This window comes from Xyrauchen texanus, chromosome 44 (assembly GCF_025860055.1).
Source record: "Xyrauchen texanus isolate HMW12.3.18 chromosome 44, RBS_HiC_50CHRs, whole genome shotgun sequence".
NCBI classification, from domain to species: Eukaryota; Metazoa; Chordata; class Actinopteri; order Cypriniformes; family Catostomidae; genus Xyrauchen; species Xyrauchen texanus.
Genome location: NC_068319.1, coordinates 1,662,446 through 1,677,445, shown reverse-complemented (window position 1 = coordinate 1,677,445; position 15,000 = coordinate 1,662,446). Strand labels below are relative to the sequence as shown.

The 15,000-nt window shown below is 38.3% G+C and overlaps 2 protein-coding genes across 2 annotated transcripts in view; one reads left to right on the top strand and one right to left on the bottom strand.

The window, feature by feature from the left end:
- The window catches only part of cplane1 (ciliogenesis and planar polarity effector 1), a 49,470-nt gene that overhangs the window by 25,474 nt on the left and 8,996 nt on the right, over positions 1-15,000 (top strand). The window contains exons 33-44 of the mRNA XM_052116778.1: positions 896-1,195; positions 3,331-3,933; positions 5,532-5,698; positions 5,781-5,859; positions 8,848-8,905; positions 9,000-9,134; positions 9,224-9,295; positions 9,495-9,610; positions 9,702-9,918; positions 12,847-13,046; positions 13,121-13,211; positions 13,297-13,425. Of these exons, the coding sequence (XP_051972738.1) occupies positions 896-1,195; positions 3,331-3,933; positions 5,532-5,698; positions 5,781-5,859; positions 8,848-8,905; positions 9,000-9,134; positions 9,224-9,295; positions 9,495-9,610; positions 9,702-9,918; positions 12,847-13,046; positions 13,121-13,211; positions 13,297-13,425 (2,167 nt within the window). The remainder of the gene's footprint in view (positions 1-895; positions 1,196-3,330; positions 3,934-5,531; positions 5,699-5,780; positions 5,860-8,847; positions 8,906-8,999; positions 9,135-9,223; positions 9,296-9,494; positions 9,611-9,701; positions 9,919-12,846; positions 13,047-13,120; positions 13,212-13,296; positions 13,426-15,000) is intronic.
- Positions 8,656-15,000, bottom strand: part of LOC127636436 (RNA polymerase-associated protein LEO1-like) — a 283,037-nt gene continuing 276,692 nt past the window's right edge. Inside the window, exon 2 of the mRNA XM_052116912.1 lies at positions 8,656-8,742. The gene's annotated coding sequence lies outside the window, so the exon portion shown is untranslated. The remainder of the gene's footprint in view (positions 8,743-15,000) is intronic.

Here is a 15,000-nt window from a genome sequence, read left to right as displayed (position 1 = left end):
TGGGATATCCAAAATTAAAGGCTTATAACTCGAACAAAAACAAGGAGGGTCAAGTGTTTGGTAAGATTGTAAAGAAAACTTTTCAAATTGTTTAATTGAGACTCTCCGACTAAGAAAACGCTGAAAAATCACTCAAACAATTTTTTTTATTATTATTTTTCTGATTAGACATTATATATCTCTGGGTTTAAATAAGGCAGGTCTGAAAATACGGTTTTGCTTCATTCCCGATCATGTCAAATGTATCTGAGAAGAAGTTTGTGTTGATGCAACAAAGCAATCAAAAGTTCCAACATTACAAATATAATTAATCATAGTGGCCAAAAACATCTCCAAACAAATAAAAGATAATAATTGTACATAAGAACTAATTACACATGCAAACACAACAATGACTAAAGGTTTGCATAGCATGCAGACATGATTTTATTCATGAGATTTCACAGAATGAGTTTCATTCTGTGTCATTTGAGTCATCATTGAGTCTGTGTCGTGTATTTGGCGCCATCTCCTGGTGGTCATATGTAACATTGTGCTTCATGTGGATTATCTAATGATCTATACATCTGATTATCTTGTGTGTGGACTTGATTGAAAGATAATCACAGACTCTAAATAATCATATGTGATATTTTTATTTTTCGTAAAGTTATAAGTGAAAACGCGGCATATTAGCAACACCAACATAATAGTCAAAGACATATAATTAGCTATTACTCGCTATATTTTAGTCTGTGAGTAAAACAAATAGGTTGTATTCTATGTTTTTGCAGTCAGTGAGGACAAAGAAACTAGTTAGCATCATGCCCGGAAACCATATGAACGATTCTAAACAACTTCTCTGTGTATTTCAGTGTCAAAACATTCACGGTTTCCTGATTTTCTTCTGTTTCAGCTGCAGCAGATCAACTTCATGAGTCTGATGCAGGTTGTGGGGGCGTCATTTACAAACCTGCCGCTTCAATCGAATGTGATTTTACCCCAGACTACTGCGATATCTACACAGACTCCGTGCCAGCCCACCTCTGCGCACACACATGCTCTTACCCAGAATACCCCACACAGATCCACTCACCCTACACGAGCATCCGTGCCTGAAAGTGTCAGTGACAGACTTCCTGTCAGTGTGAATTCAGGGTCTGTTCTTAATCCAAACCATGAAATGGAACAGAGGAGCCCAGTTCTCAGAAGTCAGGTAATGTTAGCTTATTATATCCTCATTTTATGTCGGGAAATAAGAAATAGCTAGTGATAAAGAGAGTAATCAGAGTAATTATGAGAGTAATTAATTGAGCTGTTCATGTTGACCTCCAAGAAGCTGGAAAACAATTTGCAGTAGCAATACTAACCAGGACACAACTAACTGAGATCAAATCTCTTACAAGAGTGACCTGGCCAAGAAGGCAGCATTGACACAAATGACAGAAAACATAACATGAAAATACAATTTAGACCCGTAAGTTTTGAATGTTCCTGTATGTCGTTACATGTTTGGGGGGCATTAACACTTGTGCGCTAATAAATAAAGTTACTCAGATTTCCTTCGAGGACAAAAATGTCAGCGTCCAAAAATTGCCATAATAATATATATATATATATATATATATATATATTATTTTCCACTTTCAATTCATTATTTTTTAACCAACATCAGTCCTGATCATAACTACTTAATATTCATTTATTTTCAGGATATTAACCCTTTAAATGCCAGTTTGTTACATAATGCCACTGTTCATTTGACAACACACTCTCTCTCTCTCTCACACACACACACACACACACACACACACTCTCTCTCTCTCACACACACACACACACACACACACACTCTCTCTCACACACACACACACACACACACACACTCACACACACACTCTCTCTCTCTCTCTCTCACACACACACACACACACTCACTCTCTCACACACACACACACACACACACACACACACACACTCTCTCTCCACACACACACACACACACACTCACTCTCTCACACACACACACACACACTCACACACACACTCACACACATGCTCACTCTCACACACACACACAAACACTCTCACTAACTCACACACTCACTCTCACACACACTCACTCACTCTCACACACACACACTCACATGCACACTCACACACATGCTCACTCTCTCTCACACACACACAAACACTCTCACTAACTCACACACTCACTCTCACACACACTCACTCACTCTCACACACACACACTCACATGCACACTCACACACATGCTCACTCTCTCACACACACACACAAACACTCTCACTAACTCACACACTCACTCTCACACACACTCACACACATGCTCACTCTCTCACACACACACACACAAACACTCTCACTAACTCACACACTCACTCTCACACACACTCACTCACTCTCACACACTCACACTCACTCTCTCACACACACTCACACACACACACACACACTCTCTCACACACACACACACTCACTCTCTCACACACACACTCACACACACACACACTCACACACATGCTCACTCTCTCACACACACACACAAACACTCTCACTAACTCACACACTCACTCTCACACACACTCACTCACTCTCACACACACACACTCACTCTCACACACACACACTCACTCTCTCACACACACTCACACACACACACACACTCTCTCACACACACACACACTCACTCTCTCACACACACACACACTCACACACATGCTCACTCTCTCACACACACACACAAACACTCTCACTAACTCACACACTCACTCTCACACACACTCACTCACTCTCACACACACTCACATGCACACTCACTCTCACACGCACACACACTCACATGCACACACACTCTCACTCACTCACTTACACACACACACTCACTCTCACACACACTCACATGCACACACACTCTCACTCACTCACATGCACACACACTCTCACTCACTCACTCACACACTCACTCACACACACACACACTCACACACACTCACTCACACTCAGACGCTACCCCTAAACCCAACACCACCAGAATAGGGGAAAAGTATGTATTTGCTCCATAGGCTAAACATGAGAAAAATGGCGCCATCTGGTGGACAAAATTAACAAGTTAAATTTTGAAGCCAGGGCTGCGGAATTAATGTGTGTAATGTATGTTATAGAATAAAACGTGAGAGTCACTTCAAGTAATTTTCACTGTAATTTGAAAATCCCTATTATAATAATCCATACATTATACTGTATCAGCCATTGGCACACACATAGGAAACAAGTGTACATGTTGACCACTAGAAAATACCTTAATTTTTTGTTCACAACCTCTCACAGGAAATTGAGCAGTTGACCATCCGGCCGCACTGGTCCCAGGATGTTCAAACTGACAGCAGGAATTTAATCCCGACCTCACAAGGGCTTCTAACAACTGCAAATAATCACATGACCACACAGACGCCACCTACAGGCATCTTTGAAGCCCACCCGTATGTTACCCCTCAACAGAGAGCAGGACTCCAACTTCTGCAGCTGCATCCACCACAGCCAGTTCTCCAGAAACCTCCTCCCCCACCACCTCCTCTTCCTGTGAGGGAGGCCTGGGGTCCCTCGTCTCACGCTAACTTCCTTTCTAGTCAGTATGCACCCTCAACAGTCCATCGAGCTGAGATGGGCAGAACATGGGCCGAACCGTCAGTGGCACCTCTGTCGAATCGGTATGATACATCAGAGAGGACAGGTCTACCTCCTGCTCCTCACAGAGCGCCTCCTGCTGTTGGTCTGCCTCTGCTGCGCTTTCACCCGGATGCCCAGCGACCCGTGACCCTGCCTCGCATCCCACAGTCCACCATGGTGAAACTGCCCAGTGTGGGCACCACAGTTACGGGTCACATCCCCAGACTACAGCTGCTACACAGAGACCCAGATCCACCCAGCACAGTGAGTACTTTCACTTTAAAAAGTAAAGCTATTTTTGCTATTTAGACACAAAAAATAAGACTCAATTATTCACAAATAATATTGTATATGTTTACAATCAAGTGATAAATAGATTTAATCACTTTCACCTTCCTTCACAAAATGCCGATCTGAAATGTAGGTGGCACTCTTACGCATTTTAGCCCTCATAGATGCACTTTTCGTTAATTTTTCATTTTGTGTTTCTTTTGAAAATCTTTTAAACTGCATTATTAGTGCAACAAAATAAACTCTACAGTCATGTTCTTGAGAATGAGAGCTTTCATTTGATATGTGATTTGTCTATTTATGTGCTATATTAAAGAATTTCATATTAATATATCTACCACATAAACACTAGGTGGCGCTTATTTGCGAAGCGGATGCTTTAAGGCCTTTATTTGTTGTTTTAAGTAACATAAATGCATAATTGATGGTTATCTATGAAAAGTCCAGATTCTAAACTTTCAAACGATACCACATATGCCTTAGTTATGTATTCGGAGACGTTTTCAGTAAACGTTTTTTGCGATGTAGTGCCCATTTTGGACCCACCGGCGGGTCCATAGAGTCGAACAAGTTAAGGCTAAAATAGTCAAAGCTTCGAATTAAAGAAAATTACCAAAAAAAATTTATATATTTTTTAAACTTTTGAAAATTGGACTGGGTAAAAATATTGATTTTCCGATAAATCGCAATTTTCATTTGAACGATCTTGATGTCGATTCTTAAATCCCAAGATCGAGTGGGAGCCAAATTTCGTGCTATGTGACTAAAAGACGGCAGTTGTAACAGTCAGTTACAAACAAAAAATAAACATTTCATTCGGATGATATAACACCATTCAAGTCCTCTCTCATTAACATTTACAGACGCACTTTACAGAACAGCCAGTTTTCTTAAAGAGACAGTACCGGTTTTTAGTACATGTTCAACAAATACATTTAAATAGTACAATTTGTACTTTTAAATTATAAACATGTAACAAAATATGATATATGCATATTTATTGATGGAACACATGGATTTCCTCATTTTTAAAAAGCAAAAATGTGACTGAAAATGATGAAAAACTATTAAAATATAATTGGTAAATTTATATTTTCGTAATGTACCTAATTAGAATATCCCCAGTATAATGAAGACCATTAGCTAGGAGAGGATTTCTCTGATATAAGCAAAGTGGACCTTATATATTCAGTATATACTGTATACTGTATACTGTGTATATATATATATATATATATATATATATATATATATATATATATATATATATATATATATATATATATATATTATATATACATATATATATATATACATAATCAGGAAATCTGTACCAATGCCCAATCCTATTTAAAAAATTAAACCAATTTTTTTTTTATTCGGCATTGCATAGAAAAATAAATAAAAACAATTCTCTCATTACTATTATGTGGAATTTCTAAATTAGCGTAATCTTTGTTGTACCGCCTGTAATTCATGCTTATTTAATTGTTGTAAACATGTCTGTTCTGTCTTATTTTAAGTAATTTAACATTTCTAAATCTTCACGTTAACGTATGTTTGATGTTTAGGGTTTACGATTCAACGCAGCTCCTGTGCGAACTCCTCGTCTCATCCCATTGGAGGAGCTGTTGCGATGGGCCGCAGTGAAACGGACGCCCGCTGACACCAAACTACAGCTCTTAAAGACCGAAAACATCACGCAGGACCAGAGCAAAACCAGTCCATCCAGCAAGAGGTGACATGTTTTTCTTATTTTACGTTTACACCTCTTTTGTACCCTGTTCAGTTTTGAGGTGTTTGTGTGTTCTCTCACTCAGACGGAAGAGGAGAGATCAGAAAAACAAGAAGATTGGAGTCACATTCAGACCGGAAGACTCCATCATTCCTCCAGACGAGGTATAAACATGTTTCATGAGCGCTTCAATCATGAGAGTAGAAAATCTTGTTTTAAAGAGACAGTTCACCACAAATGGACAATTCTGTCATATTGTTCCTAAAGCTGCGTACACACGGCCAGAGACTTTGTCGCTGCAGCTCGCCAGTGGCTGGCGGTGAAGTCGCTAGTGGGCGTTCCCACTACTGGTTGCCTAGTAACGTTTATAAATGACATTCACGGACGTCATTCCATTGCTGTTGACAGCGAATCGCTTTTCTTGGCACTAAAAACAAACATTTTGGAGGGAAAAGACTAAATATAAATGGAATCAGTACATAAAATGCTTTATATCAAAGATGAATGAGAAACAAGGCGTGCTGTTTGCCATAGCGGCGGTTTATCTGTGGCGAAAATCCAAATGCCGGTCTGTCTGGGTCCACAAAACCATTAAATCTCGGAGTCAGCATGGCGAGTACCACCGGCTGGTGCAAGAGCTGCGGCTGGATATACCATATCCATATCATAGAGCACTGGAAAGTTGCTAACAGCAAGAATTAGCCTTTCATCCATCTTTCCGTTACTGCAGGAGCTGAGCGAGAGAGAGAGAGAGGATCACGTGAGCTCTCCCGTCTTCTCTCCTATTGGCTGTCGCTTCCGTTAGTCGCTCTTCATTTGAATAAAGTTGAACTTGTCTCAACTTTGTCGCATTGCTGGACACGCCCACATCTAGTCACCAACGGTAGCGACAGCTCGTGTCGCCGGAAGTCGCTGCGCTCTCATTGAAAATGAATGGGACTGTGTCACTGCGCGATGTTGCTGGCAGTGTGTACGCAGCTTAACCCGTATGACTTTCGTTTGTGGAGCACAGGAGGCATGTTCCTGCTGCTCTTTTCCATTCGATGAAAGCATGCAGTGACTAGGGGCTAGTTTTGACCATAAAACCACCTTTAAAGTACTCCATATGTGTCATGATCTGCTATATTCTAGGTCTTCTGAAGACATAGGATAGCTTTGTGTGAGGAGCAGACTGACAATTTTAAGCCATTATTCACTTGATTTATCGAGTCTGAGTTTGCACATACACCCCAAACTTTACAATTTGAATTTTGGTCTGTTCCTCACACAAAAATGTTGTATACAACCCTCTACATACATGTAAGCGTAATGCAACTGAAGTGATATTAAACAAACCAGGAAGTGGGCATCTTCACATACATATATATATATATATATATATAGTACTCATCTATATGACTTCTCACGCTATAGTATGTGATAATGTGTATATATATATATATATATATATATATATATATATATATATATATTATTTACACATTTATTACACTTACTACATTACTAAATTCGGTTACGGCTTGTTTATATGCATTATTTGTACAATTTAAAAGTATTTACATTGACGTGTATAACAAGCGCTAAAATGGTACTGTCTCTTTAAGAGTACAAACATTTCCACGAGCAAGCGTTTACAGTTGAGTAAGTGCAGCGCACATTAACGAAAAGGAAGCTGTATGTTTTAATTTACTCCATTCATGCAATGTCCAATTAGAACTCCTGTTTATTTTAACTTTTTGGTCAACAATTGACTTTAAACTACAGAAAGGATGTTAAAAGTGACATTATTCAATGTCACGGAACACGGAATCAAAGTTGACTTTACTTGCATAATGTGTATGGACTTACTTGTACAAATATTTATTGTATAAGGCCTCAAAATGTAAATCTACAAGCTCTCGAATTTTGCAACACTTGTCTGTAGATGCTGTAAAATGGAGAATGTAGTGAAAACCGTCTGTGGGAAAGTTTAACCCTTTAAGCTCTGAAGGTGTTTTTAAAGATTTCCTGTTTCAGTGGCATACCCAAAATTAAAGTCTTATAACTCGACCGAAAACAAAAAAACAAGGAGGGTCAATGTTTGTTATCATTGTAAAGAAAACTTCAAAATGTTTGGTGATATAGATTATAATACGTTCTGAGACTCTCAGCATAAGAGAAATCACAAAAGCCAAAATTGAGACAAGATTTTTCTTGTTTGACATTATATATATATATATATCTCTCTGGTTATTCTGGAACTGCTTTTGTTTTGTTCCCAATCATGTCAACTGTATCTGAGAAAAAGTTTGTGTTGATGCAACAAAGCAATCGAAAGTTCCAACATTACAAATATAATTGATCATAGTGTCCAAAAACATCTCCAAACAAATAAAAGATAATAATTGTACATAAGAACTAATTACACATGCAAACACAACAATGACTAAAGGTTTGCATAGCATGCAGACATGATTTTAGTCATGAGATTTCACAGAATGAGTTTCATTCTGTGTCATTTGAGTCATCATTGAGTCTGTGTCGTGTATTTGGCGCCATCTCCTGGTGGCCATATGTAACATTGTGCTTCATGTGGATTATCTAATGATCTATACATCTGATTATCTTGTGTGTGGACTCGATTGAAAGATAATCACAGACTCTAAATAATCATATGTGATATTATATATTCTGTTTATTTTTCGTAAAGTTATAAGCGAAAACGTGGCATATAAGCAACATCAACATAATAGTCAAAGGCATATATTTAGCTGTTACTCGCTATATTTTTATCTGTGAGTAAAACAAATGAGCTGGTTGTATTTTACTCTTTAAGAGCTTTCCAACAACATATGACACATGACTATTTGATCAGTTTGATGTTTTTACTGACTGCAATAATATGTACATTGAGTTTCATTCTGTGTCATTTGAGTCATCATTGAGTCTGTGTCGTGTATTTGGCGCCATCTCCTGGTGGCCATATGTAACATTGTGCTTCATGTGGATTATCTAATGATCTATACATCTGATTATCTTGTGTGTGGACTCGTTTGAAAGATAATCACCTCCTCTAAATAATGATATGTGTTATTTGAAAATCTTTTATTTACAGCATAGATAAAAAAAAGATCAATCCTGAAGTCATTAGAGTTTTAATTGTGTTTCTTCAGAGTCTGCCGCTTGCAGAGGTGCTGCCAGATGAAAATGATGGCTACGTCATTCCTTTAGGTAGGAACACACTCTCAAAAGCGTTCTTATTTGACCAAACTCTGTGTATTCGTCCTTTGTGCTATACTTAATGAGTATATATTGTGTCCATCAGGCTCCTTTGATTCAGAGTTGACCGGACAGATGTTGTTGGATAAGGTTTATTCCACCTCCGCTGAGCTCCATGTGTTCGCCTCCACACAGAAGAAGCCTCCTGAAATCCAGGATGCCTGTACAAACACTGAACCTGGTCTGATCATTGTCCCGAGGGTCTTTAAACTTCTTTAAGCTCTTTTAAAACCTTCCAAATAAACTCACATTAGTTTGTGTTTACTCTAGAAATGTCTCGCTCCATCACTGATAAAGCCGTTTCCGTAAAGCTTCCTTCATCTCCCATCTTGCCATCTCCTCGTAAGTTCATAAGATGAGAAGATTGATGGGGTATCTACGTATTCTTTATGTTATTAAAGGTTTTATCCCAGTAGAGGGGTGTTGCTTTTATAGACACTAATGTTTAAAAGAAAATAAGGTATGTTGGCCTTTTTCCGTTGTAATCGTCAGCATGTTACCGATCCTAACTTAATAAAATTAAGAACTTAATATTATGTTTATTTTGATATGTGCGTCACTTACAGCTCCAGCCGTTTCTCGAATCTTCGCTTCTCTGAAAACAGAACAACAGAACAGCCAGAGATCAGACGCCTCACTGAGTCGAACGCAGATGGTGTAAGGAAACACCGCAGTGTTTATACTGTGATTATATAGACTTGATCATTTGGAAAGTGTGAGGAAGCACAGCTCTCTTTGTTTCTTGTAGAATGCCGAAGGTCGGAGGTTTATCAACGTGATCGATTTGCCGGACGATTCTCTTCTTCAGAATTTGGCTCCGCCCCTGACTCCTCCCTCACCCCCCTCATCAGCTCAGCTCCAACTTCTAGCAGCTTCTGTTGTAAGCTCCGCCCCAAACCCCGCCTTTAGCTCCGCCCCAGTCAACACGGAGCACTTCACTGAGGAACCAACCGAAGAGCTTCCAGGTACACTTTCATTTAACACCTGATTATGTAGTTTCCAACTAGGGGTTCACAATAGAGTTTAAAATTAAATTAAAGGAATATTCCGGGTTCAATACAAGCTAAGCTTTTCTTTAAAAAATACTAAAAATGGAGGTTACAGTGAGACACTTACAGTGGAAGTCTATGGGGCCAATTTTCGGTGGGTTTAAAGGCAGAAATGTGAAGCTTATAATGTTATAAAAACACACATTCATTCTTCTGTTAAAACTCAGGTATTTGAGCTGTATAGTTGTTTAAATCATAATATTTACAGTTGTTTTAGGGTTTGTTGACATTACATCGTCATGGCAACAAAGTTGTACAATTGGAAATAAGTGATTTTATCACACTAAAATCATGTTTAAACATATTGTTTATGTCTTGTGTCTATACTTTTTGAGACAAAAAATAAACAAATTAGCCATAAATTATATATATTTTTCTTATTTGACATTATATATCTCTGGGTGTAAATAAGGGGTCTCCAAAATAAAACACATGAATTTAGTCATGAGATTTCACAGAATGAGTTTCATTCTGTGTCATTTGAGTCATTGTTGAGTCTGTGTCGTGTATTTGGCGCCATCTCCTGGTGGTCATATGTAACATTGTGCTTCATGTGGATTATCTAATGATCTATACATCTGATTATCTTGTGTGTGGACTCGACTGAAAGATAATCACCTAATCTAAGTCAGTGTTTCGCAACACTAGTGTGCCGTGAAAGATTGTCGGTCACTTTTGTGATTGCAATGATTAATGTGCAGAACTGAGTGATATTTATACGGGTAAAGGGTCATCACATGATTCGCGCCAGAGCTGCAGAATACATTGAAGTCTATGAATTGACGTCACACCGAAGTGTTTTTCACACACGTTTTTGCTTCTCCAATAATGTCTTTGAGAGTACTAAATAACAAGAAATATTTAAAAACTGTCCAAATTTCTGGAGGGACATTGAATGTCTCATAATTTCTGTTTTAATTAAATATGACCTTATCGTTTATGAATATCATAGATCCCAGTTATTTAAATTGAAAAGAAAACATAAACAATACATTTTATTACTTTCTGATATCAAAGCAACTGAAAGCTTTTTTCTCTCTTCCAAATACAAGTTTTCAATGTTTATTGTGCACACCTCCCGCTTTTTTACGTCGCAAACTGGTAAAATCGGCCCTCTGTGACGCATTCTGCAACTCTTGTCATGTGGAGGGCGATGCGGGCGATGACGCTGGGTTCAGCCTCCAGAACCGAATTAAAACTGTCACGAGAAGTCGTAGGTCCGAGGCAAAGACACAAAATCTAATGACGATCACCTCAGCATCAGTCTCCCTTGATGCGTTTGATTACGCACAGACGAGTTTAAGTTGATGCGGACCAGTAGGAAGGTTTGAGTTGTCCATTGAGTTCTGTTCAGTACATTTTTTATGTGATTTGTTCATATTTTAATCGTATTTGTTTGTTGTAATATTGCGTTGTTCATGTGTCTAACGCATGGGCCCAATTTGGACATTTTCACTTAGGGGTGTACTCACTTTTGTTGCCAGCGGTTTAGTCATTAATGGCTGTGTGTTGAGTTATTTTGAGGGGACAGCACATTTACACTGTTATACAAGCTGTACACTCACTACTTTACATTGTAGCAAAGTGTCATTTCTTCAGTGTTACATGAAAAGATATAATCAAATATTTACAGAAATGTGAGGGGTGTACTCATTTTTGTGAGATACTGTATATAAAGCGGTAACACTTACAATAAAGTTCCATTAGTTCATGCATTAGGTTTCATGAAATTCTTACAGCATTTAATAATCTTTGTTAATGTTAGTTAATAAAAATACAATTGTTTAGTGTTAGTTCATGTTAGTTCTTAATGCATTAATTAATGATAACATACAACTTTTGATTTTAAAAATGCATTACTATATTTTGAAATTAACCAAGATTAATAAATGCTGTTTAAGTATTGTTTATTGTTAGTTCATGTTAACAATAAAACTATTATTGCATTGGAAAAAAGATACAGTTTATTGTTGAAGACATTTTGACCTTTTGTGACAACGTGCCCCAATATTGTGGGGCATGTTGTTAACTTGCACCATATGGGGTAAGTTGTGACAGTGGAACCTGATGGGAATAATTGTTTTGGATTGTTATTGTTTTTTCTGGAAAATGTAAAGCAAAACAATTATGGGGGCACAAAATGAGTCATTAAACCACAAAAATGGACACAAGAAAACATTGTATAGGCCAACAAATATTGTAATTGATAAATCATTGTCACATGTGAAAATGTGACTTTCGTGAAAACTACCTTAGATATAAGAACGCATTTAAACCCTTTGGGAAAAATCTGCCTTTGTAATATAGTTGACCCTTCCTTTAATGACTTTTTCCTAATAATTATTTATATCAGGAATGCAAATACTACTAGTAAAAGTGCTAATCTTTGATAAAAAAAAACATCTCCAAACAAATAAAAGATAATAATTGTACATAAGAACTAATTACACATGCAAACACAACAATGACTAAAGGTTTGCATAGCATGCACACATGATTTTAGTCATGAGATTTCACAGAATGAGTTTCATTCTGTGTCATTTGAGTCATCATTGAGTCTGTGTCATGTATTTGGCGCCATCTCCTGGTGGTCATATGTGTGGTTTGATTATGTTTGCTTGTTTATAAACATAAAAAGAGCTTTAACAGAAATATAATGTGAAAAGGTACTTTGAAAGGTAGAATTGACAAAAACTATTATTATTCTTACTCATTTGCCCAATTAGTCTTTTGACTCCAAATGTTGTCGTTACTGGGACAGCGTGCTTGTGACAAATAGCCCTGATCTCTCATATACATATATATATATATATATATATATATCCTCCTCTCCTGTATCTCTAGAAGCTGAGTGTGTGATCAGCGGAGATCCCGTGACTCTCAGCGTGCTCTCGGCCGCCAAGATTCCTCCTCCGGGCTCTCTGGAGCGGACGTTACTGTCCAGGAGTCAGATCTCGGCACGTCTGTCCGAGATGGACGCTCAGCTCATCAGACTGCAGAACATCGCCGATCACATGGACAGAGAGTTTGCCAACACCAGACTGGTATGGGACGAACACGTCGAGGTTCTGGTCATTAATATACTGTAGCGTTTCACTCTGACTCGGTTTCTTTTCAGCTGGTGAACACTATCGAGACTCTAAACCCCGCGATGATGGCCAGCGTGGAGCTTGAATCACGTCAGAGTCCTCTCAGAGTCTTACGAGAAGGTGAGAGAAAAACATTTTGCTTTAGTGATGTTGAATAGAATTAGATCATTAAACCCTGTGATTATTTCTACTCAATCGTGAATAGTGAGGAGTTACAGTCCTCCATCTCACCGTTTCGGAAAGGCGGCTGAAGAAGAGCGAGCAGACGAGGACATTTTGTCTTCCTCTGTATTCATTGGAAATCCTGCTCATCCAGAGGTCACCCCCCAGAAGGGTACATACACATCTTTAACCTCCTTTAATGGTTAATTTACACATTTTATTTAATTTTAGTCATAATGTTTGTTATTTATATACAATTAATTATTATAACGATTATTCGGCGATTATTGCAACGATTAATCGTGAGCTCTTAACCGATTATTCGGCTTGTGCCCTGAGTTAAAAGGTTGCATTAAACGTGCTTACAACAATAAAAAGGACTTTTAATCATCTTTTAAAAATACCTTTAAATGACATTCACTGAATTAAAAGGGAAACAAATACTTTTTATTAAGTTATTATTTTTTATTGGAAAACAAGCACAAAAAGTGCTCGCGCGAGTTTGACCACTGGATTAAATTTGTGTTTAAACTCGCGAGTAACGCGAATGCGCGAGTATTCCCCCTTCTCTTCCGGAAAAGGACAGGAGGAGGGGCTTCTACGGCAACTTATCTTTCCGGCATCAACCATGGTCGATATCACAACGATTGCTGCTCTGTGTCTGTTGTGGAAGTCCCAGATACGTTGACGTTGTGTCAATGCTGGGTGCCCACACAATTTTGTCATCTGTTTTTCCAGATTTCTTCTGCTCCTATGTCAGTACGTCAGTGACATCCGGACAATCTCAATGCTGATAGGCTATCGCGACAACGCAGCAAGCGGATTATTCGCTCGAGTTGAAAAATGTAAACTCCAGCGAATGAATCGATTTTGCATTTCCGCTTCGCACCATTCGCTTCATTCGCGCCGACCGCCACAAATTCGCGCTCTAATCGCGTCTATTCGCGTCTTTGCATTGACTTTGTAACGATTCGTTTTGCGTTGTATGTGAACGCACCATAAGACCTGGACATTCACACAACTCATAGAAGAGGCGCTGACCGCACAGAGAAATGCCAGTTTTGGAGTTTGTAGTTATTTACATGACCTGCTTCCGTATTATTTGAACTTTAATAAAGCAATAACGGATTAAAACTGCATTTAAGATGTCACATCGGGGTGTTTCCTTTAAAGAGCTCCGGCTCCGCTTATTCCACAATGAGAGTGCTTCTGTATTTCCTTATTTTGTATTTTTGCATTATAATTCCCTCATAATTTGTGATGTACATCAGCTGAAGCTGTTTGTAAAGTTTCGAGTGCATCTGTGATCTGTGTAATTCTACGTTAAATGACATCAAACAACTATTCGACAACGAACATTTTTTTTATTGATGACGGTGTCAATAACGTCGACTAATCCTTTCAGCCCTAATTTACATGCATCCAAGGTCAAAAAACACTTTAATTTGCTCATAATTTAAAATGCAGCATTTTTCCCAGTGTCATAATCGACTCGTTCAATGATCCGTTCTAAACTCCGCCTTTCAGAGAGCATACTCTGCTCTGATTGGTCAGATGTCCCAGTCTGTTGTAGTCTGGTCTCTGTAACCGCACTAGACTCTGTAAACTGCAAACAAAAATGTGTCCATGGGCAATGACGCTTTCTGCCTGTCAATCATACTGTGATTTCTCATTGTTTTGTAGTTGCAGCGAATTATTGAGGCTTAATGCCATTATTATGCCATGTTGTTCATAACAGTTGTCTGTT